General features: G+C 44.2%; 1 protein-coding gene across 1 annotated transcript in view; it reads right to left on the reverse strand.

The window, feature by feature from the left end:
* Kif13b (kinesin family member 13B) overlaps positions 1 to 25,788 on the reverse strand; it is a 151,401-nt gene that overhangs the window by 63,685 nt on the left and 61,928 nt on the right. The window contains exons 7-15 of the mRNA XM_038309907.1: positions 24,190 to 24,277; positions 21,140 to 21,274; positions 19,293 to 19,405; positions 18,124 to 18,235; positions 10,621 to 10,833; positions 9,169 to 9,279; positions 7,939 to 8,073; positions 3,114 to 3,244; positions 49 to 135 (exon numbers count right to left, since the gene is read on the reverse strand). Coding sequence (XP_038165835.1) covers positions 49 to 135; positions 3,114 to 3,244; positions 7,939 to 8,073; positions 9,169 to 9,279; positions 10,621 to 10,833; positions 18,124 to 18,235; positions 19,293 to 19,405; positions 21,140 to 21,274; positions 24,190 to 24,277 — 1,125 coding nt within the window. The remainder of the gene's footprint in view (positions 1 to 48; positions 136 to 3,113; positions 3,245 to 7,938; positions 8,074 to 9,168; positions 9,280 to 10,620; positions 10,834 to 18,123; positions 18,236 to 19,292; positions 19,406 to 21,139; positions 21,275 to 24,189; positions 24,278 to 25,788) is intronic.

The following is a 25,788-nucleotide window of genomic DNA, read 5'->3' on the forward strand; positions in this document are numbered from 1 at the left end:
ACAGTCTTCAGTGGTCTCCCACCTTCGGAAATGTGATCAATGCCATACCTGAAGAAATGGTTGTTTCCCCAGAGAATCCTGTCCCCATGGTGCAGCTGGATGGGGCTGGAGACAGAAGACCCATTGACAAATGTCCTGTGGGAAAGAGGACAGCATGAGTAGGATGACCACACCCCCTGCTTCCACCACCTTAAACTACAGTAGCTTATTTTCCTCAAACTAAACCTGCCCTTGGTGAAGCTAAATATTTGTAGTTACATCTCTACACTTACCTCAAATGCTGAGGACATTAAGTATTATTATTTTACAGCCTTCAAAGTTCTAAGCATTATATAGCCCACTTCATACACTGATGATACTTTCGGAGATCAACCTCTGTTTCTCAAAGCTCTGAACATCTTAGACGGTAGGGAGGAGTAAATATGGAGCCATGACAGGTAATAATTTAAGACAGAGCAAGGAAACAAAGCAGAGCCAAACGAGATGGATAAAGAACTCGCCAAGTGGCCAGATTCTAGAAAAAGTGGCAGATCCCAGGGGTGCAGCATGAAATCTACAGGGAACTCTGAAACTGCTCACAGTGGAGAGCGTCACCCATGTCCTTTCAGTCCAGAGACGTCTCATCAGTTCAGCTGAGCCGCTTAGTTCAGTAACAGACTTCTACAGCAGACATGGTGGGCAGAACACGAGCATGGAAGGAATTTGGAAGGACAGGAAACAAGTGGAAAAATACGCCTGTGCATATTCCCAGGATACCAGCCCACGCCTCTCTCCTACCAACCGAGTCACTGGCTGAGAAATAGGACATCAAGTACAAATTCTTTAACTTGCCATGGGAGGCCTTTCCTTCCTTCCACAAGGAGGCCTCTGTATCTCCTCCCTTCCATCTTCTAGGGAACCTTCAGCTCCTCTGAAAGCAGATTTCCTTTCTGTACACTAAGTGCAATCAACTCTTCCTCCACTGGAGAACCTATCAGTCCCTGGAATCATTTATTGCTTCATCAAGAAACAAGGTCCTGCCCCTCTCCAGCCTCTGGAAGAAGGTCCTGCCTATCTCCAACCCTCTCTAGCCTCCAGAGTCTTCCTCACAATCCAAGTCCATTTGGATTCCATTTCCTCTGCAAAGTATGCTGAGCACTCTGGTCTAAATTTCTTTAAACTCTATAAAGCTACGAATCTTGTTTGTTTGGTATTTTTTTTTTGGTTTTTTTTTTTTGTCTTTTTTTTTTTTTTTTTTTTTGAGATGGGCTCTCACTATGTAGGCCTGAGCTCAAGATCCTTCTGCCTCAGCCTCCTTAGTCCTAGGCTTACGAACATATGCCAACACATGACTAAACTATGCACTTACCTGGCTTTATGTGTCCACGATACTCTATGCATTTCCATCCGCACAAACTCTTACTCTTATTCAATTTGTTCCCCATGTGGGATTCTTAGACACTAACACTGACCCTTTTGCTTCTATTTGTATGAACATTCAAAGTACAAGCTCAAATACAGAGTTGTGATGTGCTAAACTTAGCACACCCAAGGCTTTATGGCTCCATTCTTTAAATACAATGAGTTAAGAAAGAAAAACAGGAGACCAGGCATGGTGGCACATGCCTTTAATCCCAGCATTTGAAGAGGAAGATGGACCTCTTAAGTTCAATGCCAGACCTATCTACAGATCAAGTTCCAGGGCAGATAGGGCTATACTTAGAAATCTTACATCAGGAAGTGGGGATGGGGAGGAAGAATACAGGCTTACTTTGGAAAAGCACTGCAGTTAAGTCATGATTTAAAAAAAAAAAAAAGAATATAAACCAGTTCTTAAAGTCAATCTACATGGGGTACCCATGACAGAAATTGCTTCCATTGCAGCGCTGGCCCATCTCCTCTACTGACACTCATATAGACCATGCCAATCATCAGCCTGTCTGACACTTGTATAGACCACGCTGGTCACCAGCCTGTCGCCTTTGCTGTGAGCTATCCTGCTGAAGCTGCACACACAGTAAGGCTTCGACAGCAAATAGTCTTGTCAGAGAAAAATGTTCCCCCAGACTGTCCTATGATCAAGCAGTATAGCACTGAGTAAACCCTGACCCTGAGCATACAGCACCTTTACTATCTCAACTGACAAGATAAGAAGCTTCCAGAAAGCACTGTTGCTTTGTGCCAAAGATGGTGACGCCTTAACACACACAAAGCAGCATTTCAAATCTTCCAGGTGAGCAGTGAACAGAGGGAGCCCGTTGCCAAGGAAAACAACTGGCAGCATTCATTGCCATAACAAGAACTTTTGAGTTCTGGAAAATTTTTGTCCATATCCTCCACCCAAAGACCACTGGGAAGTTATCCCAAGTTGAACGACTTGGACTTGTCATTCAGACTTGGAAGCAGTATGTAGAATGTCTGCCTGTGTGGCAGTGCCAGGGTGCCAGGGAAGACCTGGGGTAGAACTGGGGTTTGGTTGGATGAGGAGAGGGGTTAGAATTATTTCCATCATTAAAAAGTGTAGCTAACAGGGAACTCCCCCAAGTAGACATTGGCAGAGCTTAGTCCTAAAAGTCAAATGGGAGTTGACAAGCCAAAAGAAAGCAGGGTTTTATAAAAGGAGATAAATGGGGAATGTAGGGACTTCCTCCCCAAACCAGAGGAGTGTGCCAGCTGAGCAAAAAATGGAAGCAGTTTGGGATGGTGGAAACGGTTCCAATCAAGACAGAGTGAAGGCAGCTGGAGAGACAGCTCAGTGGTTAAGAGCACATGCTGTTCTTCAGAGGACATGAGTCTGATTACCAGCACCCATGCAGGGGGCTCACAACCATCTGTAACTCCAGCTTCAGGGAATCTGATGACTCTGGCCTCCTTAAACACCTTCACCCATGTGTGTACCCCCGAAACACATCATATACATATTTAAGAAGTATTTAAAAAAATGAGGCCATGTGAGTGAGGCCAGGATGCCAGGAGTATGAGAGCACGAGCAATGCTAACATTAAATAGAAAGGGCCTGACACACAACCAGGGTGTCTTAAGGGAGCTGAAAACAAGAGCAGGCCGATGTCCCTCATCCTCCCCCACTCCCTACCCCCCACCCGGTGTAATTCACACTAACTTAAGCATGTTACCTGGTGTTCTTCTGAGGGGTCAGCATGACCTGGCCTTCAGGCATGATGTCTATGATACAGTGCTCAGGAAGAATGCCCATCCCGCAGAGCTGGATGTCCTGGGAATTTGCTGACCCTATCAGTGTGTGCTCCTAAGAAAGAAGTAGAGTTCCCTATGAATCAAGATCAGTTTCAGTCAGCCCCTCAGGCACAAGATCTGAAAGCAAATGAATGGTGGCCCCTGACATTCATTCTGTGAGTTCTAGGTCTTTAAAAGAAGCAACGTCCCTCAGCTGTTGTCAAGCTCAAAATACAATCTTCTACTTATGTCCATCTACATTTGTTATTTCTCTTACCATCTTGATTTTAAATATTTTATACCACTCTCAGAGCATAGCCATATATCAACAATATTTCACAATATTGTCTAAAAACTACAATTACAGAGCTGGTAGGTAGAAGAAGAAAGGCTGGAAGTTTGAGGTCAGCCCTGGCTGCACAGTGAATTCAAGGACAGCCTTAGCTACCTGAGACTTTGTTTCAGGAGGAGAGAGGGAAAGAGAAAGGGAGGGAGGGAGGAGGGAGGAAGGAGGGAGATGGAGAGAGAGTGAACAAGAACTATGTGGTCTCAATCAAAATGAGACAACTACAAAAATAAATGCTGTTTAAAGACAGCATCTGGGGCCAGGAAAATGGCTCAGTAGGTAAGGGCACTTGAAGTCAAGCCTGAGAAACTGAGTTCAACCCCCAGAACCAACATGGTAGAAAGAGATCTGACTTCCACAAGTTTTCTGCTGACCTCCATGTGTATACCTCATTTCAGACACTTTCATTTTCTTCTAAGGTATTTTTAAGTATATGAGTGTTTTGCCTGCATGTTATATCTGTGTACCATGGGCAGGCTATGCCTATGGAGACCAAAAGAGGATTTCAGATTCTGAGGGACTCGTTACAGACAGTTGTGAGTGGGCATATGGGTGCTGGGAATTAAACCCAGGTCCTCTGAAAGAGCGGCCAGTGGTCTTAACCCTTCTCTCCAGCCCTTCTATCTCAGTGTTTAATTATTTTCAGAGCTAGACCAGAGTCACTGTCACACTGCCCCACTTCTGGCCCACCGTACAAACTAGCATGGAAACTGTACAGCTGGTGTATCCTGACTTCTCCCTCTTCTTGAGCCCCCATGACACTAGTAATTATTGAGTTACTTTTTGCACATGCTGTTTTCCCCCTTGTTTTGACTGAAACCTATCCAAGGCTCCTGCAGCTGGTACAACCAATATAAGACAGAGTCTGCAGTGGTCTGGTATCTGTAGACAGTGATTACAAGTCAACAGAAACAAGAGACACAAACTCAAAACAGGCAAAAGTAATCCAAGTTCTAGTCCTGGCTATTCTGGAACTCATTTTATTAACCAGGCTGGCCTCAAATTCAGAGATCCACCCTTCTCTGCCTCCCAAGTGCTGGGATTAAAAGTGTGCACCAACACTGCCAAGCTAGAAATCCATTTTTTAAATAAATACTTTGCCTATCCAATATGTGAGAAACACTGGATTCCTAGAGACACAAGAAACTGTCAAGTCCCAATTAGAATTTTAGTATAAAGGAAATCTCAAGTCTCTCACTTGAGGTTGCAGTCTACTGTGATTTGGAAAATACACTAGTATCCAGACTCTAAATCTAAAAGGCTCAGTTCTGCAAACTCTTTACTGCTCAATGTTTAAGTCAACAGTATGCTCTAAGCAGCAGGGGTTAAAAACAGATGAAGAAATTTCTCACAGGCTGTCTATCTCCTTGGTATACACAGGCCTATGATCCCAGCACTCAGAAGGCTGGGTAAGGAAGACTGTTAAATTCAAGGTCAGCCTGAGACCCAGTCTCAGAAACATGCTCCACCCCACCCCACCCCACCCCAAAAATGATCTAATGAGTACCTAAAGCTGGGATGGGATGACACATGGTGAGCAACTGAATGAACTAATAAGGGACTCCAAACGGTGACAGTAGAAGGTATATCAGAGTACAGATGGAGGGGCACGCTCTGGAGGAGAAAATCCTATAACCTGGACACAGGATGGCAACAGAGCTTTAATCTGGAACCCGAATCTGCAGATGATGTTGGGAGAGTCACCTAGAGAGATGAGGTCAGCACATCTGAAGTCACATCCATTCGAACTGACTTAGAAGTTGCAGGCTAAGAAAAAAAAGTGCAGCCTCCAAATTCCCCCATCCCACATGGTAGCATTTTCTAAAGAGAGACCATTCTTGGACTGAGCTCACCATTCTGAATGTGCCTTGTCATGAGGATGGTCTTGCCATCAGGCGAGCCTGGCACTGTCTCAGACTGGGCCCAGATGGAGCTGACCATTCTGGAAAAAAACCGATCTCCTCAACACAAGAGACCAGAAATGTTCTGACTCCTCTAAACACCCCTCTCCAAACAGCTGCTGCTGATTTACTAACTTTTTACTTAGAGAACAGACATCAATCGGGTTGCTTTTTTGTGGGTTGTTTTGTTTTTCTGCATATCCTGTAATTTAGACAGTATCACTTCTGAGGGAAAAGTAACTGCAAACTCTGAGACTCCAAAGGGGCAGTGTGCCTCAGTCCTGGTCTACTATGTATACTCCCGGAGTCCGTGAGTGTCTGTAGACTGTTCTAACTCAGGATGCTAGGCTGGGAAAGAAAGCATGCCTTGCCTTGTAAGCATGAGGACTTAAGTTTGATTCCAGAACCCACTTACAAATGTCAGGCAAACCTGCTATCTCAGTCCTGAGGAGGGAGGAACTGGAGTGTTCCTGGGGCTCATCTGCCAGGCAATCTGGCCTAACTGGTGAACACCAGACCACTGAAAAATGCTGTCTCAAATTAGTAGGTGTCCTTCATGACCCAAGGTTGTCTCCTGATGTTCACATGCATGCCCACACACATATCTGTATATACATGTACACACAAATACAGATATACAGCATATTTTAAAAAAGATGCTGCCACCACTGTTCAAAGTGTCATGAGAATTGTGATGACATACTATTTTTACTTTTCTATTTATTTTATATGTATGGGTACTATGGCTGCAAGTATGTCTATGTGCCACTTGCATGCCTGGTACCCTTGGAAGCCAGAAGAAGGTACTAGATCCCCTAGAACTGGAATTACAGACAGTTGGATTTTTTTGTTGGTTGGTTGGTTGGTTCTGTTTCGTTTGAGACAGATTCCATTATGTAGCTCTGGTTATTCTGGAACTCGCTTTGTAGACAGGCTGGCCTTGAATTTAGAGATCCTCCTCTTGCTTCTGCCTCCAAAGTGTTGGAATTAAAGGTCTGCACCACAACACCCAGCTGTAGTTACAGACAGTTGTGAGTCACCATATTGGTGCTGGGAATCAAACCCAAGTCCTCTGGAAGAGCAGCCAGTGCTCTTAAACATTAAGCCTTCTCTTCAACCCAACACATTATTTTTAATAGGCAAAAATAGCATAAGTGGGAGAAAGCAGAATAGGGAATGCAGTATAGTTGTATAGTGCTTCTGTCTATAAAACTTATACCCATAGAACCAGTCTTCACATGAACCCAGGAAGCTACCTAGAGGCACTATCTTCCGGTGTATAAAGAACCAGAAAAGCCTTGACTCTGCACTAGATATGCACACATTCATATAAGTGTCAAAGACATTATTTAACTCACAGCATTGCCAAATACTATATAAGATACTTAGGGGGGAAAGTGGGGAGACTTATAAAAATGATAATAACTAAGCAATTATTTCAGTGTATCCTCAATGCAAAGTAAGAAAGCAGCTGTGCTGGTTGGATTTTTTTGTCAGCTCTCACCTTGATACAACTAGAGTCCTTGGGAGGAGGGAACCGAAATTGAGACAATGTCTCCATCAAATTTCCTGGGGATAAATCTATGGGGCATGTCCTTGATTAATAATTGATGCGAAAGCGCCCATGGCATGGACTACCATGGGCAGTGCCACCTCTGATCAGGTGGTTCTGAGTGGTAAGAAGGCATGCTGATAAGCCATGGGAGCAAGGCAGTAAGCAGTGTTCCTCCATGGTCTCTGCTTTAGGTTCCTGTCTGTAGCTCCTGCCCTGGTTTCCCATCATGATGGACTGTAAGCTGAAAACCCTTTCCTCACCAAGTTTCTCTGGTCCTTTTTTTTTTAATCACAGTAATAGAAAGCAAAAGGACACTAGCCAATGTGCATGTTCTTAGAAGGTAAATGACAGCGTTCTTTACAACTGTCTCCGACTTTATCAAAGCCAGCTCTCCTTTCCTCGCCGCCCTAGTCCATGTAATGATGGGAAGAACCTGGGCCATGTGCAATTAACTCAGCCTCTGGGACAGGTAAGGGAGCTGGGAGGCACTCCTCAAATCTTACTGTGTCAGGCTCAAGGACTTTCCTGGCTTTCCCATCTTCTGAGATTTTCAGATTTCAATGTGTACTGTATTTTCCTTTCTATTCCATGTGCTGGTCCGCCTGATGTCTAGGTGATCACCTCTCCCTTTTGTTTGTTAATAGGTTGATAATTTAAACTTTTAAATTTTTCCTAAAAGTTATTGGAAACATCAATCTCCTATCGAGTGGCCCTAAGTAAGAACTTTAACTATTTCCTCTCTTATTTAAGAAAACATTCCCTATAAATTATATTAAATAATGGCAGGTACATTACTTAACTTACTGGAAATATCAAGATATTCTTTTTATATAAGTAGTTCAATGACATCACTCAAAGACAGAAAATGAAAACTGGTCCCAAAACCCCAAGACTGTCCTACACTCCAAGTGATAAAATACAAGCGACGGGCAAGACCGAGCTCCCCGAGAAGGCTGCACGCTCACCTTTAAGTAGTACACCAGGAGTTCGTTCAGAGCGGGGTCAGCATTCAGGTTAACCAGGAAGCACTTGTCATCGCCAACTTTGATTCCAGAAGTCTGAAGCGATATCCCGAGGCTCTCAAGCTGCTTCTGCCGCTCCTGCAAAGACACCAGGGAGGTGGTGATCCCCAGCCAAGAGGCAGCAAGACACAGAGGCTCTGACAGTATCAGAAGACTGTCCCACACCTTTATCATCCAGTGCAAAGAAAGCATTCTCGGAAAAAATAAAGATGATCACGATTTTCTCTTTTCAAATGTTAAAAGTTTCACTTCACCAGAACAGAGGTCAAAACAGCCCGGAACACTTGCAGGGCCCTTCAGCCTGGCCCACGCCCTCTCCTTCCAGCTCAACACACCCATTCCCCCACCGGGGCCATCATGAGCTACACAGAACTTAAGGTCTCCTCTCAAGTCACAGTCATCAGAGTCACTGACCAGGCCTACCACAGCGTAAAATAAAAATATAAAATATGTTAAAAAGTTAAAAATTAGGGCTTGGCAAAAATAGGCATCTGTATCAACAACCCTCCCAACCCCCCCCCAAACACACAAACAGGCACAGGGTCCATCAGGGAAGAAGAGACAGAAAGGCTGCAAGAGCCAGAGGTTGGAAAGGAGCAAGGTCAAACAGTGTCCTCTGGTCAGAGCAGGGCCACTGCAGGCCTGAGCTCACTGCAGCTACGGGGCCTCCACAAAACCTGTACACGATCACACCAGTCAACATTCTGGAATGGAGGGGGAAGGTGCTCACGAGTCCCCACCCTGAATTAGAGACAGTGGATGCTGCTGGGGGAGGAAAAGTCGGCTTTCTTTAAGGTATGGCACCTGTTAGGTCAATCCTGCCCAGAGTGAATGGTCACACACCCATGGGCGTATGAACAATACAGTTAGGAGGAAGGAGTGGGCAGTGACTGCGATCAAAATACATGGTACACATGGATGAAATTCTCAGTAAGCATGTAGCTCAGTAGTGGGATCCTTGCTTAGCATGTATGGGGTCCTGAGTTCAATCTCCAGTACAAATAATAAATAAATACGGATACTACAAAACTAATCATTTCTCACACAGAAACAAGCTAATGGAGCTATGAAATCTTTACCTTCAGACCAATTCTCTGAAGTGCAGGCCCATCAGTGTGCTAGATTTGCCACATCGCCACCTGAGCACCATAGCAAGCTGCCCCCAACACAAACCTGTGCAATCTCCTCGGTTTTCCTTAGTTTCTCCTCCCAGGTCACAGTCATTTCCTGGATGAGCTTCTCGGATTCTTCCAGACGGTCTTTTAGCTCTGGAGATTTCATTGCCTAAAAACAAAACGTTACTTTTTCAAATGTCTGTTTGGTGCCAGGAAAGACCAACCAGCTGACTATGAAAGGTCAAGGGCTACCACCTGCCACTGAGTTCTCCACCTGCCTACAGCAGGGTGGTGGCCATTGGAGACCACAACACCTATCCTGGGAGACCCAAGAATCAGCTATGGCGTACTCAGACAACCTAACTCTTCCCTTTCCTCCAGCCTTCTGTGAGGATTTCATTACATTTCAGGAGATAAATGTGCCAAGCTACTTATGGAGGGCTGATGATTTTAATTCCAGTAAGTTGTACATCTAGACTCACAGGCATTGCTTCATCTCAGTCTCTTCCTGCTGATGATCTCAGGAATGTACTCAAGGCTACACAAGTTACATGTGTGCATGCTGCAAACTGGACAGCATTAAAATAACACTTGATCTAAGCCCAAAGGCAGAGAAGCAACGGATGGTGTTATTAATAAAGGGAAGACAGAAACCACCATCCCCAAGGTTCTTGAAGAACTATAAATTCAGGATAAAATTCAATAGGAACAAAAACAAACCAAAACCATGATCAAGGTAACTGTTATGACCATGTAGCCTCTTGATTTTCTACCATAACAAGAGTAATGAGACAGGAGAGGGATGTGGTGCCAGCTCCAGAGACAAGTCCCTGGGACAGAAACACTACCCGCAGCAGGAACCCGGAGTATGACATTGCATGCTAACCCAAGGAGAGCGCTCGCATCTAGGCAAGCACTGTGATTTTCAAAGCCTGTTACAGAGCCCAAGCATCAGCCGCCACAGAATGAACGGAGACACTGACCGCACAGAACACCTCCAAGCTCCGGCTGCTTCTGTCCTGAGACAGCTCACCCTATTACTCTACAAACCTACCTCACCCATAACAGAAAAGGGGGGATATAAAGGTGAGGGTGCCTTCTGTTCTAACTGCAAGCTAACAAAATGATAAAAAAAATCCATCCAATTCCTTTTGCCACAACTGTATGCCCAGTTTCTGCACAAAATTAGATCACTTATTCTGTCCTCCAATCCTCTCTTTCTCTCCTCTTATTCTAGTCTGTCAGCTTCCTGGACAGAAACGGAAAGAAGCATGCTTCCTATTCCCCATATTCTTTTATCCAGTCCTTTCCAATAGCCATAAAAAAAAAACCTAAATTTCAAACATGACCACCTACTTTATCGCTCTACTCAAACTCCTCTTCCCACAGGGCATCCCAGAGTTCCTAGCAGAGTACTGCTCAGGGAAAGAACAGAATCAGGGGAAGAAAATTCACACTCCAGCTTGCCAGGGCCCCCAGTGACACAAGCCTAACCGGCTGGGCCTCCTACCTCAGCCTTGGTCAGCTGCTCGCGGAGCTTTTCCACCTCTTCTCGGAGATCTCGGATGATCCGCGCATTAGGATCCTCATTCACCACAGCATGGTTGACAATGTGCTTGGCTCGATCTGCATACCTCAGGGTTGAGAGGGTTTCGTCATAGTTATCAGCGGCTGGGCTGACAGTGGCCACCATGGCGGTCTTGCTATTTCCCCCAAGACTGTCCTACCAGGAAGAACACAGTGAAGAGTCTTTTAAAGTCTGCAGAAGACATCACATGAGAGAGCTGAAATCTGAAAGACTAAAAGCTCAAGGCCAAGCAGACACAAGGAAAAACAGGGGCTCACAGGCAGATCCCTATGGGGCTCTTTTTTTTTGGGGGGGGGTGTAATGGTAGTGGCAGGGGGCAGGGTTTCTCTGTGTAGCCCTGGCTCTCCTGGAACTCATGCTGTAGACCAGGTTGGTCTCGAACTCAGAGATCCATTTACCTCTGCTTCCTAAGTGCTGAACCTTAAAGGTGTGCACCCCTATGCCCAGCTCCACTTACTTAACAAATAAACAAAAAAGAACCCATAAACAACAAATCCTTTCTTTTTTTTTCAAGATAGAACAGGAAACCCCAACAGAGAGCATTCATCTTTTTAAGTAAAAATTCACCCAAAGCTAGCGTGTCCCATTTAATAGGCAATGTGAGCAGACTTCGGTGGCTAGCCAACCTTAGAGGAACTAAGTCCTTTGGGGACTTTGGCAGTGCTGTGGATGGAACCTATGGCTTCCTGAATGCAGGCTATCGCTGTGCCACTGAGCCACACTCCCAGCTCCAAGGAAGCTCACCAACACCCTCCTCCACAGTTCTACCTGTCCTGTGGGTACAAGTTCCCGAGAACCTTGTAAGGCTCTGAAACCTAAGGGACAATTACAGGCCTCCGAACCAAAAGCTGAATTACAGCAGCTTCATTTCTCCCTCTGCCAGTGTTCTAGAAACCACTAGCACATGCTCTGCACAACAGCTTCCACAGCTCATTCAAAGATCCCAAGGAAGCTACTCATCTGAAAGTCAGGTAGCTGGCTTCCAGGACAGGAGAACTACGCTAATTAGAACATTCAAAATAATGAGTTACGTAAATTGGTAGTAGAACACTTGCAGAGTGCACATGCTCTGGGTTATATCTCAGGATTGAAAAGAAAGATAAAGAAAAACCCTCAAAAAATTTAAAATCAGCCAATCAGCTCCCATTCCACTGGCCATGCAAAGGAAACTGGAGGCCACTGCTCTGCATCTCCGCCTTCCAAGTCCTCACTAGTACAGACCTCTTCCCTTGTGTGTGGTCAGCATTAATAGACTGGCGCCTAACTGGCAAAACACCAAAGGTAACAGAAGGGATGGCATGTCACTTTTGATATTAAATAAAAAGCAGGTGGTGCTTTCTGTCTAGGGCACTGTCTCCTGCTCTCAGGAGGAGCTGCCATGAGGTAGGCTGGCCTCTAGGAAGAGGCTCACAGCAGTGAAAAGGGAAGCAGCCCCTTGAGTTCTGCCTATCAGCATGGAAATGAGCAACCCCCTCACCCAGGATCAGGCCTCCAGATGGCTATAGCCTTGCCTCATACTTGGACTACAGCACACAGACCCTAGCCCCAAGCACACACCGAAGACCGCCTTGTGGAATCCTGAGATGACGACTGCTGGACCTGCTAGCTCGCTGGGGATAAGTTGTTACAGGAAGGTAGATAACTGCAGGCATTACCATACCATGCAAGGCATGGAAGCATCATAAAAAACTAAACCAGGCCAGCAATGGTGCACTAGGGAGGCAGAGCAGGCCGATCTCTATGAGTTCGAGGCCAGCCTGGTCTACACAGTGAGTTCCAGGAAGCCACGACTACACAGGAAAAAAAAAAGCTAACCATGATAATGCGCACTTGCAATCCCAGTGCTGGGTAGGTGGAGAAAAAGCAGATCCCTGGGACTTCCTGGTCAGCCTGACCACTAGATGAGACCCAAGCCAGCAAGAGACCCCATCTTGAAAAAGGTGAGAACTAGGAAGATTGTTCAGGGGTTCAGAGTGTTCACTGCTCTCACAGAAAACCTGGGTTCAGTTCCCAGTACCTACAAGGTGGTTCACAATGCCAATAACTCCAGTTTCAGGGGATTCTGATGCCTTCTGCTGGCTCCTACATGTCTGTGATGCATATAAACTCACATGGGCAAACATTATATATATACAATAAAAATATTTTAAATGACTTTAAAGGTGTACAGAGTTTGAGGAACAACACCCAAGAGTCATCTAGCCTCCACATGTACACATGCATGCACATGGACCTGAACATACATGAACACATAAAGATTCAATATTCCCTTTCAGAAATGCAATCTCAATGAATGACAAAAATCCAGAGAAACATTCACTACATCACAAGAAGGCTGACTTTGGCCAATATTCATCTTCAGAAAACTCTTAATTCTGAAATACAGCTTTTCTAATTTTAATACACATAAAATTTGTTAGAAATTTTTGTAGTTTTACACAGTTCTTTGTCTTTTTTGAATTCACTTAGTACCCCCACTCTACTAGTGAGAAAACAAGCTTGTTCTAAATGAAAACAGACAAAAACAAACAAGACACAACCATCAACAACCTGCCTAACAATTCAGAACCAGCAGACTGAGCAGCACTCTACCCCAGGTGTTTTCCTCCTTCAGTTCCAAACAGACCTCTCCTTCCTCCCCCACAGCCACCCACTGTAAGCTCTTGGCAACCACAGCAACTTCAGGCCTAAGGGCTGACACTGCTCCAAATTATTCTGTCCTGATATTAGAAACGAGAGTAATTCCCAAGGCATCAACAGCTCAATCACAGACAATATGTATGCTTACTCATCCATTACTGAAAATTTAGTTTCTCAAAGAAAGCAGAGATAATTATATTGAAGAAAATAAGTTCTCTCATACAGAAAGGCAGGAAATGTAACCAATCTGGACTTCCGGGAGTACAAGCCAAGACTGCTTGACTCTCTTTTCACTCCTAGACACTGATGTCACTTTGTCAATGCTCCAGGTTTGTCTGTGGAGTCCCATTGCAGATTAATGACATTCAGATGGGACAGAAAGTCTCAAGGGCTGCAGTTCCACCCGCCAGCAATGCCACATATCCCACTCAGGACTACTGCAATCTGCCCATGGACACGACAAGTATGGACAACAAATGGGACTGTAACCATAACCACCAGGAGCAAAAGCAAGTGGCCACTGTGTTTAGGTTGAGAAAAGGAAACTGGCACCCCAGGCTTGATTTACTAAATGACCGTGGAGCAGCAAAATGTTCATATCGCCTTGAACGAAAAGGAAACTGTAACAAAAGAATGGGCAGGCATCCAAGAAAGAGTTTACAGTTTATTGTTTACTCTTTAATTAAGCAAATCAGACCAGCTTTGTTTCAAATGTGGCAATGCAAATTAAATGGACACTAGAAAGAAATCTCATTTTAGAAGTCAAAATTTTTCTTTTCAAGTTGAAAGAACACTGAAGCTGTCTAATCAAATTACTTCATTGTTCCGCTAAGAAGCTGAGTCCCAGAAAGGCTGAAATTCTTATGGACCGTCAGAGTGCTAGTTCAGAGCAGAGCGGGGATTGCTTGCTCTTCCCCTCTCATGAGCTTTGCCATCTAATGGGAGGGGCAATGCTGTAGGAGAGTTAGATCCAGAGTCTGACCACAAAGAGAGGGAAGAACCCAGAAGAGAAGACACTGCAGACCTCCAGGTGAACCAGCACTGGTGGGCACAAGAGAGAGAACCAGGAGAGATGGTAACCACAGCGCAGGCCTTTAACCAAGGCACTCAGGAGGCAGAGGCAGGTGGATCTCTCTAAGTTCAAGGCCAGTCTGGTCTACGGAGTAAGTTCCAAGACAGCCAGAGCTACACAAAGAAACCCTATCTTGAAAAAACAAACAAAGCCCTAAAGTAAGAAAAGTTAAGACAGCCACTGCACCAACTAGAATCTACCACATAGGGGAGCACAAGACGAGAGCTAGAGGAAAGGTCAGCTAGAGCGGGCCTTTGTAAGGCACTCATTGAAGAACTTGACCTTGATTCTAGGGGACTGGAAGACAGTTACTAAAGAGACTTAAAGTTCTGGTGAATTCAGAAATTGTGGAGAATGGGTTGGACAAAAAAGTCCAAGGGAGGTGGTTGTCAGCTAGGTGAGAGGTCTACACGATACCCACTAGGAACTGACATAAAGAATAAAAGTGGGGGTTAGCTCTCACAGAGTGTGACCTGGGCACACGTTACCAGACATGGGGTTAAGACCCACACATAGACGGAGATAAACATCAAGTGCGTAGCACAAATACTGTGTAAATGGCATTCAAACACAAACCAAACATGCGAATCTTGTCAAAGATAAGCAATTAGATGCTGGGGAGATAGCTCAGTCAGTAAAATCTTTAACATCCAAACATAAGTACCTGAGTGTGCCCCCAGCACCTACATAAAAAGCCTGGTGTGGTGGCACATGGCTGTAATCGCAGCCAGTGGGGAGTCAGAGACAGGCACATCTCTGGGGCCTACTGGGCACTCAGATCCCAGGGATAGACCCTGGCTCAAAGGTCAAGGAGCATCGCTCCTGAGAATGACACCCAAGGTTGACCTCTGGCACACCTCTACACACATCCATTTCAAAAGGGTGGCACACAGTGACACACTGCAGATTCTACTTAGAGGTTTTTTCCTTTACTTTGCATTTTTATTGTTTAATTTTTAATTTTTATTATATTGTTTCCTTTATGGGCAAGATTGCAAGAATGAAGTACAGATACAGAAGGATAGGGAGATGAGTGGAATTGTGGTGCAGTGATATGAAATTCACAAAGAATCAATAAAAAGTTTTGTTTTGTTTTGTTTTTTTTAAAAAAAAAAAAGTGGGGCTGGTGAGGTGACTCAGAGATCAAGAGCCTGGCTGCTCTTCCAGAGGTTCTGAGTTCAATCCCCAGCAACCACATAGTGGTCACAACAGTATATAATGAGATCTGATGCCCTCTTCTGGCCTGCAGGCATATATACAAGAGGAACAGTGAATACATAAAAAACAAATCTTTTAAAAAGGCAAAATCACTAATTTAATAAAAAGGTGAGCCATTTTTATAGGCTCAAAGGAAGTTATTCAAGAAAAATTGTGCTGAGGGGTATGCAAATCTCACACCAACACTGAAAGGCGGGGCTTAGGGCGGACTATGAGTTAGAGGACAAGGCAACAGCCTAATGCCCACTTACAAATGAACTGAGAACTCATGCACTGGGTGGGGGTGGAAGGCAAACGACTACATCTCTGGGGTAAGTTTTTAAATCCCTACTTAGGTTCTTAGTGCAAAAGTCAAATATGACATAAAAAAAGATATTTCAAGTCTCTTTTGTTTTGTTTTTTGAGACACAGTTTCTCTGTGTAGCTTAGGAGCCTGTCCTGGCCCTCACACTTAGACCAGACTGGCCTTGAACTCACGGAGATCGACCTGCCTCTGCCTTCCAAATTCTGGGATTAAAGGCACGTACCACCACCGCTCAGCTAATAATTCAAATCTTTAAGGAAAAAAAAAAACCAAATTAATGACAGAAACCAAATAAACATGCATTATTTTTAATCTGAAGTGCCACAAAGAAGTTGCAATTACAGACTAAATTTAATTTTAAAAAAAGGTAAAGTGGCTACTTTGGTTCATTCTTCACATGTTATGAAAGTTACTTTTTATCAAAAACCGTGAAAAATCATTGGGCAACCTCTCACAAACCAGTCAGAGTGGACATGGCTGCCTGTGCCCCAATTCTCCTTAAACAGGAGCGACAACTACTTTGTAATTAATGGCAGCCAACTGAACCAACAAGAGGAGAACACGTGCTGTCTTAACTGAAGTCACAGGGACCATGTAGATTCTCATTTTAAATCAGGCACATCAAGGAAATGACCATGCATGACTGGAAACACCTCTGTGGTGGTCTGAGGGAGAAGAACCTTACCAGATTCTCTTTCTGAAACCACGAGCAGTGTAGGCTAATCCCTGAAACACTTCCTGGTAGTAAAATGTCTATAGTACTCATTCAGAAGCAATTCTTGGGGAGTCAGGAGAGACAAGAGCTTGTTATGTAGCCCAGCTGGCCTAAAACTGGAGACAATTCTTCTGCCTCAGCCTCCTTAGGGTTAGGATTATAGGTATACCCAGTTTACAAGAGATTTTTAATTATCAAAATTTTTCTTGCCTCCTGCTTAAAATTCCACATTTTATTGCATTTTTGTCAAAGGAAGCCATCTTTCTGATTTTCTAGTGTAGCAATGCACCCAATTTTAGTCTTAGACTTCTGCTAAACTTACTACAGTTATATAAACAATATTTCAAAGGTGTGCAGAGATGTAGAAAAGATGCTAAGAACCTGAAGGTACCTGGGCAGTGGTGGTGCACACCTTTAATACCAGCACTTGAGAGGCAGAGGTAGACAGATTTCTGAGGTCAAGGCCAGCCTGGTCTACAGGACTACACAGAGAAAACCCTGTCTTGGGGGTGGAGGGGAGAAGAGGAGGAGGAGGAGGACCCTGAGTACGTATAGTCGGGAGGAAATAGATCCCTTGGCAAAGGCTGGTCTCTACACAGCGACTCAGTCGGCAGCGGCACCCTTTACTAAGCTCCCTGAGGCCCCTGTTTCACTGTAGTAAGAAACAGTAAGTACAGTACATTCTTACCAATGAGAAAATGAGCCATTACTAAACTAAGCCAGGCACCAAAGTTATTTCCGTCTTTCTTTTGGTTGTTACTGTTGCTTTTAATTGTGTGTCTCTGTGTGGATTTAAGCAGCACCTTTGGGAGCCAGAAGAAGGTGTCAGATCCCCTGGAACTGGAGTTACAGGCAACTATGAACTGTGCTACACAGATGCTGGGAACTGAACTCAGGTCGTTTAGAAGAGGAGAACTCGTTCTGAACCATGTGCCATCGCCCCTGCTTCTGTATTCTCAATGGACCATGGTGAGTATTAGAAACTCAAAAGCTCTGTTCCACACCGACACCTTAGTAAAGCTGTCGCCTAGCCTGACGTCCCTCCCCACACCACCTCCAGGCAGACCCCAGGGGTGTATTGTGAAATCCCCTCCAAACTGGGGGCGAGGGTCCCCATTCCCTCCTGTCCCTCGCTCATGCTAACGGAGAGATAGCTGTGTGCTCTCCTCTATATTCAGCAGAAGCTTTCCAGAGGGACGGAAACATAAGGCTCGGGGGGTGGTAGAGAAGGCAAAGCTCGGAGCAGGCGTCAGGCAGTGGGCTCTGAGTGACAGCACTGTTCCTTCACTCAGCGCGAGGTCTTTCTTGCCCATTCCAGCTCCAGGGGCCACTGTGTAGCTAACACCCTTTCCCAGGCAGCTACTAGCCTGAACACAGATGGAGGAAAGGTACCTGGAAGAGATGAACCTACTCTTTATTCTTCTTTTCTGCTAATCACAGAAAGTATGCTAATGAAGGATGAAGAAAATGACTCACCTTGAGAAGCCATGTGAGAACTGAGTCCCGGTAGGGAACAAACTTATTTTTGTTTTTGCCAGCGCCCTGATCAGCTAGGGCCGAGATAACCAGTCCCAGGGTTGTGAGAGACCTGCATGGAACAAAAACCACAATTATCTAAACCAAAACATATCAAATGTCACATTAGTCGCAAGAATGGACAGCAAGGTGCCCTTGTGCCTGCATGTGAGGAGCGCTGTGGTCAGCACTTTGTTGTCTGAAGACTGAGCTCCTCAAGGCTGCTGTCCATCTGTGCTACTTGTAGCAATAAAAATGCTTAGCATTATTTGTTTTTCGTATTTGCAGATAAAATATATGAAGTGTAAAACTTCAGGTAAAGATAATATAAACAATGGATTTCTTCAAGAAGAATCCAAAAGGTAAAATACCAATTAAAGCAATAGTGCTAACAATCACATCTGCACAAGTCAGTCAGATTCCAGTATTGGAGAAGTGTTCCACAGTCCCCATTTGTTGCCTCGACTCATGGCTGTGGGAACCCTGAGGGGAGGGAAGACTTGATTCCACGAAGAGGTAATGATTCAGTCTGAGGGAGAACCATATGCGTGATACAGTTGGCAGGTGAAGCAGTACTTAGTAAAGTCTTGCTTCTGACACTTTGACTAACACAACAGCAGACCTAAAGGGATAGCCCAATATGGCTGACACATTCACTCAGAGATGGATGCTCACTGGCTTTCTCTCCACTGCAGGCCAGTGGTTCTCAAGTGGAGAATGACTATGCTCCATGGGTAACAATAAGTCAAAAAGAAGAGACTGGGTTGTCAGAACTGGGGGTCAGTGGATACTAACATCTCTTAGTGAGTGGATGCCAGGGAGTCTACCAAACATCCCACAATGCACAGCATCCTCCACCCCCAAAGACAAGGAGTCATCTAGTGTCAATAGGGGTATTGTTGAGAAGCCCTGACTTGACTGAGGGCTGTGCTCCTCAGTCCTATCAACAACTCCACAGATGAGAAAATGAGCCTGGCTCATGGGAAACACTAGGAAAAAAAAATCCAAACTGCTTATTCATCATTGCCTCAATCATTCCAGAATCATCTTACTCCAATACCCACAGATGTTCCCCTATTTTTCGATCAACTCTGTAAAGCAATTCAAGAATGTGATTCTGGGAAGCTTACTTGTTGATGTTGCTGCCCTCCTTCAGCCTGTCGCCCGCAGCTCCAGTTTTTGTGGCTCGTTCACTGCCAGCTAAATCCACTAAGCTCAGCTTGCCCACTTTCTCTCCAGATGTCTGCAAAGAAAATCGACACATGCTGGCAAACAGCTAATGGATGCCAAAAACAGGCTGGCTCCTTGGAACAGCTCATCGTCTCAATTGTACTGCTGCTGTGCACTGCAGAAAACACCACCCAGCACAAACCCAGCACAAAACTGACAGGATTTGCTAACCCAGTCATTAGCAAACAAGGGACTTGATGGCCTCAGGAAAAATGCTACAAAATGTGACATTTTGAAGAGATTGGTAAAATTTTCAGAGATGTATACAAAAAATGCTCTGAAGATCAAAAGATTAATGATTTGAAACTGTACTTAAAATTTCACAAATATTAGCCAGTAATCTAGAGACAAAATAGTTACATTCTTGTTTAAAATTGTTCAAAAAATCAAAAACATTTTCCAAACACTTTCTCCTTGGAGCGGCAGCTTTAGTCTAGACAGTGCTGTCTCACTCCACCACGTCACAAGCTCGACAATTCTATCTTACCTCATCATCAAAACGGAAATGTGAGAAAGCAACGTCAGAATCTGCAGATTCGACCATTTTGAAAACTTCCCTTTACAATCTATATTATCATCTGGCTGGGAATGTAGCTCAGTGGCAGATGTTTATCAAACATGCAGAAGACCCTGGGTTCTGTTCTCAGCACTGCAAAATATGCATTTATATATTTCCATAAAATAAACATAACAAAAAAATATTTTGGCCGGGCGGTGGTGGCGCACGCCTTTAATCCCAGCACTCGGGAGGCAGAGGCAGGCGGATCTTTGAGTTCGAGGCCAGCCTGGTCTACAAGAGCTAGTTCCAGGACAGGCTCTAAAGCTGCAGAGAAACCCTGTCTCAAAAAACCAAAAAAAAAAAAAAAAAAATATTTTGCTTTCCAAATCAAAAAAAACTTTTAAGAAAGTCTTCAATATGATATTTGCTTTGTTTTGCTTTACACTAAAAAGGAACTCAAAAACAAGTAACTTTGTTTCTAACACTAATCTGGATGTTATGGTGGAAAAAAATGATTTTTTTCAGCAAGGGAAAAACACTACCAATGTGGAGCACCCAGCCAGGAGATTATTTTGGCTTCCAGTATTCAAAACTGAGGTCCTGAGGCATAGACATCGTAAGTCAGTCTTCACATGAAGGGAGAGAACAGGGAGTGAGTCGGCAAAGATGTTCCCAACATGCAGAAGCCCTGAATCTTCACAGGGTCCCAAACAAATGCTCCAAGGGTGTTCTACACAGGCTAATGATCTTATGGCATGCTTCCCCAACACAGGCTGCAGCAGATAGCCCACATCAGGGTGGAAATGCACAGCTGCTGTGGTCACTGCCCTCTCTCTGGAGTGGGAGGGTCCCAGGCCTAGTCCAAGATTCCCTTGCAGCCAGGCCTCGGACTATGACTCAGAACTTTCAGACCCTCTTGCTAAAGACTGGAAAGCAGAAGCCAAGTGTCTTCCCTGGCTTTTTTCTACCATCAGGCAGGTCATGGAATCTGAGGTTTCCCAGGACATTCTACAACTTCCAGGGTGCTAAGAGGCAGCTGCACTGACAGAAGCAATTTCTCCACTCCTGACTGTAGCTGGAGTGTCCCTGTGGTCTTAGGGGTGACTCCTAGAGTTCCTGGGGTGCTCCAACAGCACTGCAGCACCTCACTCAGCTTCTATCCCAGTCAGGACCTTTGTCCCTAGTCCTGACCAACAGCTACCATCAGAGAGAACAGGATGAGCCATAATCACTTCAGAAGCTACTCACCCCAGACTTCACATCGTACAGAGTGTGTGTCAGGGTGATCTTGAAGACTGCATGGGACCGGCTGCTTTCCTCATTCATGTTGGTCGCAGCAACTGTCCGAGACTTGTTGCCCTCGGACATCAGAGACTCAATATCCTAAGTGGAAACAGGTTACAGGCATGCATTTTGTTATTTGTGAATAAGCATGACCCTCCCACACTAGCACAAGCACCCAAGTTCTAAGAGGCTACATTTTGTTTTTCAGCCAGAATACAACAGCTCACACTGTTTCTAAGAAACAAGTAAAGTACATTATTTACTGCAGACAAGGGAGCAAATGGTAGCTTTGACACAGAAAAGCTAAAACTTAAGATTCCCTCAACCCACAGATGGGATCTTACAAGGTAACCCAGACTGGCCTCAACGTTGTGATCTTCCTGCCTCTACTTCCATAGCACTGAATCACAGGTGTGCCATGTTGGGGACTGTGGACCCCCAGACCCTGAATTTCTTGTGCCAGAATAAACAGCTTGTTTTTCCTATGCTTGCAGCTGCTCTGAGCATGAGCCTGATGGCAGGGGAGTGGTTTCTGGTGAGCCAGCAGCTGAAAGACCCTGAAAGCTGGGGCGTGGCCAGAGCCCTATATAAGCTGCCCCTGAACACAACAAAGGGGGTATTCTTGGGGAATTCAAGGATGACCCATGTCTCTACCTCTGTCTGTTTGTGTGTTTCAGTCTCCAACCCCTTGCCCGGCTTGCAAACTGCCCTTGTATATGCTACAGGTGTAGTACCACAGTACACGTAGTACAGGCGCTACAGGACCGTAGAACATGTAGTAGCATGGACGCTACAGGGCCATACACAACATTAGAAACAATACTTTGTGCGTCATGAAATGCTGATATTCACCTACTCCAGAAATTAAAAACAAAACAAAACTAAGTACATTTAATTGTAAAAAGCAATACAAGTTTATGCTATTAAAACAAGTTATCTAAAAAGCAAAAAATGAAAAAGATTTACCCCAGCCAGGTGGTGGTGGTGGCGGCCCATGCCTTTAATCCCAACACTCGGGAGGCAGAGGAGGCAGGAGGATCTCTCTGAGTTTGAGGCCAGTCTGATCTATAAGAGCTAGTTCCAGGACAGGCACCAAAACTACAGAGAAACCTCTCGAAAAAGCCAAAAAAAGAAATAAAAAATAAATTAAAAAAAAAGATTTATCCCTTTACCCAAACACAATAAGTATAAAAGTATATATTGGATAGTACTGCTATAAAAATTAGCACAAAGCTGTGAATACTAGAAAGATTGCTATGGATTTGGGGGAGGGGGCAGATCTGGGAATTGAACCCAGGGCCTCATATATGCTATATGGTTGCTACACAAATGTTCTACCACTGAGCTAGCTCTAGCTCTATTTTTACTTTTTTGAGACAGGGCCTAAGTCAAGTCACTCAGGCCTTGAACTGTCCACCTACCACCTCAGCCTCCAAAGGATCTGGGGTTGTAGAACTGGGCCACCAGGTCTGGTTCAGTTTTTCCAAATGCTATATGCTCTGGGGCCAGACCTGGTGGCACATACATTTAATCTCAGCACTCGGGAAGCAAAGCAAGTGGATCTCTGGGAGTTTGAGGTCAGCCTGGTCTACACAGGAGTTCCAGGGCATCCAGGGTGACACAGTGAGACCCTGTCTTTTCCTCACTCCCAAGAGTTACAAGCTCTGAAACAGTGATTGGAGCAATCCAACATTAGCTTCATTAATTACAACACAAATTATCATCTTCTGGGGTGGGAATGGAGCCCAGGAGCAATGGACTTGCTTAGTGTGACAAGGTTCTGGGTCGAACCCCTGGCATCACAAGCAATAATGAACAAATACACACACATAGCAAAGCCATCTACAAGGATCTGTGAAATGAGGACTGAGAGAGATGGAGCATGCAAAACTGCTACCCAGCTGCCTCCCACCACCCACCTGGTGCTCTTTCCAGTGAAGGAGCCCTCTCTTCTGCTGAGTCGGCTGTGGCAGAACCAAGCGGCTGCATTTCCCAGATATCTTTGCAGCCCAGCCTGGCCACATGATTAACTAAAGTGTAACACAGACCATCTGGGTGATCCTCCTTAATGGAAGCAGGCATGCCATCATAGCTCTGCTGTATGAGGCATTAAGAGAGGCTGGGTATTACAGCATCTCCCTGTGGAGAAGGGAAGCACCTGAGGCCCCTACCAACAGCTGGGAGTTGTGACACCAGCCTCAGACTACCTATTTCAGACTTTTTTTTTCCCCCACAGGAAAGGATAGCTTAAATCACTGCTTATTCTTTAATTCACTCATATGTCTATTGAAAACAACTACCATATGCCAGGTACTTCCTAGACACTAAGGATACATAACAACAAAACATGTAACAATCCATACAGAAACATTACTAAAATCCTGATATGTTTTTCTGATGTATATACCTGAACATAATCTTAAAACTGCAAAACATCTATGAAAAATTCCATAAGTCATATAATTATACTTCTGCTGTATAAATTAAAAAGAATAGTACTTAGTAAAAAAATTTCAACACAACAAATACTCTCAAAGTAAAATCATTAGCTGCAAAAATAGCAACACAGGCGAAACATTTTCCAGAACTTTCCCAAGCCCATCCTGGATCTATTAGTTGTGATAACCCAGAGGCCCCATTGTAATTAGGTGACATTTACTGACTAGTTTCTATCTTGCTTTGAAGTTTTTTGTAGAAATTGAGTTACTAAATGATGGCATTATAAATTTAATCTTAAAAATATAACACAGGGCTGGAGATATGGCTCCAGAAAACCTGAATTCGATTCCCAGCAGCCACATAACAGCTCATGAAACTGTTTGTAACTCTAGTTCCAGGGGATCTGATGCCCTCTTCTGGCCTCAGAGGCACCAGGCACTCACATGGTGCACAGGCATACATGCAGGCAAACACTCATACATATAATAAAAATCATACAAGTTTTAGAAAACAAAGACATGTTATGAGCCAAAATTACAGTAAATCGAAGCAGCTTATATAAAGAATGCTGTTACCTTGTAGCTTGTGACAGCCAGTTTAGAAAGTCCATCCACGTAGGGTCCCAACACACTGTGCTCTCTCACTTTCAAAGTTTGACGGCTTCTGTTCACGACAGAGATGTGATCCATTAGTGATTACCTTCTTTAGAAGGACTCGACTGTGTTTCATGGAAACATACACTAGCTTTCAAGACGGAATCCCCAAAAGAGCTGAGGAGCTGACTGGATTCCTCGAGGGTTTAAACCTAACTATAAAACCCTTGCTGGGAAGGAAAGCTTCAAAATATGGTAAAATACCACATAGCTCAAAAGGGTAAGCGTGGGAAGTCTAGTTACTACCACAAAGAATGCAGAGTCAAATAAATACCAACAACCTCCTTGTCTATCCCAGAACCGGCCCCAAGACAGAAAAACCACAGGCGTAGCTCAGCCGTGAACAGACAAAGAAACAAAGACAACAAACGGCTCTCACAGTGATTTAAAGACACAGTACTGAGCTTATCTAAGGCTTGCCTGGTTGTTCTAACAAGAGGGTCTGCACACTAAAGGGGGGAAGTATAACAGTTTCAATAAATGCACAAGAGATTCAATAAAACAAGAAGCAGATGTTCACTAATTTCTAGAACAAATCTCCCAGCAAGCATGGCACTCTCGATGCTTTCAGCAAAATACTAGGAACACCAGTCCAGATGTTGGCTAAAGGGCACCAAGTTTCCGTCAGGAAGGGAAAAGTCTGATCCCCACACACAGCATGGTGACTACAGTCAGTCACTGTGTAATAATCATAATTCAAAATTGCTGGGAATGGGTTTCGCACCATAGCAAAAATAAAAATGACAACTGAGGTAACAAATAAGTTAGTTAAAGATCGAGGAAGCTGTCCCACAGTGTCCACATATCCCAAAATAGCCCACTGTTATCTATAGAGGAAAGTATTATTGGTCAATTAAAATTATTTTTAAAAAGAGTAGTTACTAATAGTGAAATCTTAGGTGATGATATTGTTTTATCTGTATTATGTGGTCATTTGGCGAAAGTATTATTTGTCAATTAAAATTATTTTTAAAAAGAGTAGTTACTAATAGTGAAATCTTAGGTGACGATATTGTTTTATCTGTATTATGTGGTCATTTGGCCACCAAAAGATACTACTTTTTCTGTTTATTTATTTATTTATTTATTTATTATGTATACAATATTCTGCCTCCGTGTATGTCTTCAGGCCAGAAGAGGGCACCAGACCCCATTACAGATGGTTGTGAGCCACCATGTGGTTGCTGGGAATTGAACTCAGGACCTTTGAAAGAGCAGGCAATGCTCTTAACCTCTGAGCCATCTCTCCAGCCCGATACTACTTTTTCAAAATAAATGAGTCAGAATGTTTAAAATTCTGTGGTAGTTTTTGGTGCCTAAGGTTCACGCTCCTCAGGTGATGCCCATGCTCCTTTACAATCTTTCCTATCTATTGTCTTGTCTGCCCATCACTACCAGGGGTCAAACTTTATTTGCATAATAGACTTTGGGCTATAGAAGAGTAAGAATGCCTTATATTAATAATAGTTTTGGGGGTGTATAGTTCCTATACAATTCCTGGCATCTAAGAGTCACTCAGAG

Source organism: Arvicola amphibius, chromosome 13 (genome assembly GCF_903992535.2).
Source record: "Arvicola amphibius chromosome 13, mArvAmp1.2, whole genome shotgun sequence".
Lineage (NCBI taxonomy): Eukaryota > Metazoa > Chordata > Mammalia > Rodentia > Cricetidae > Arvicola > Arvicola amphibius.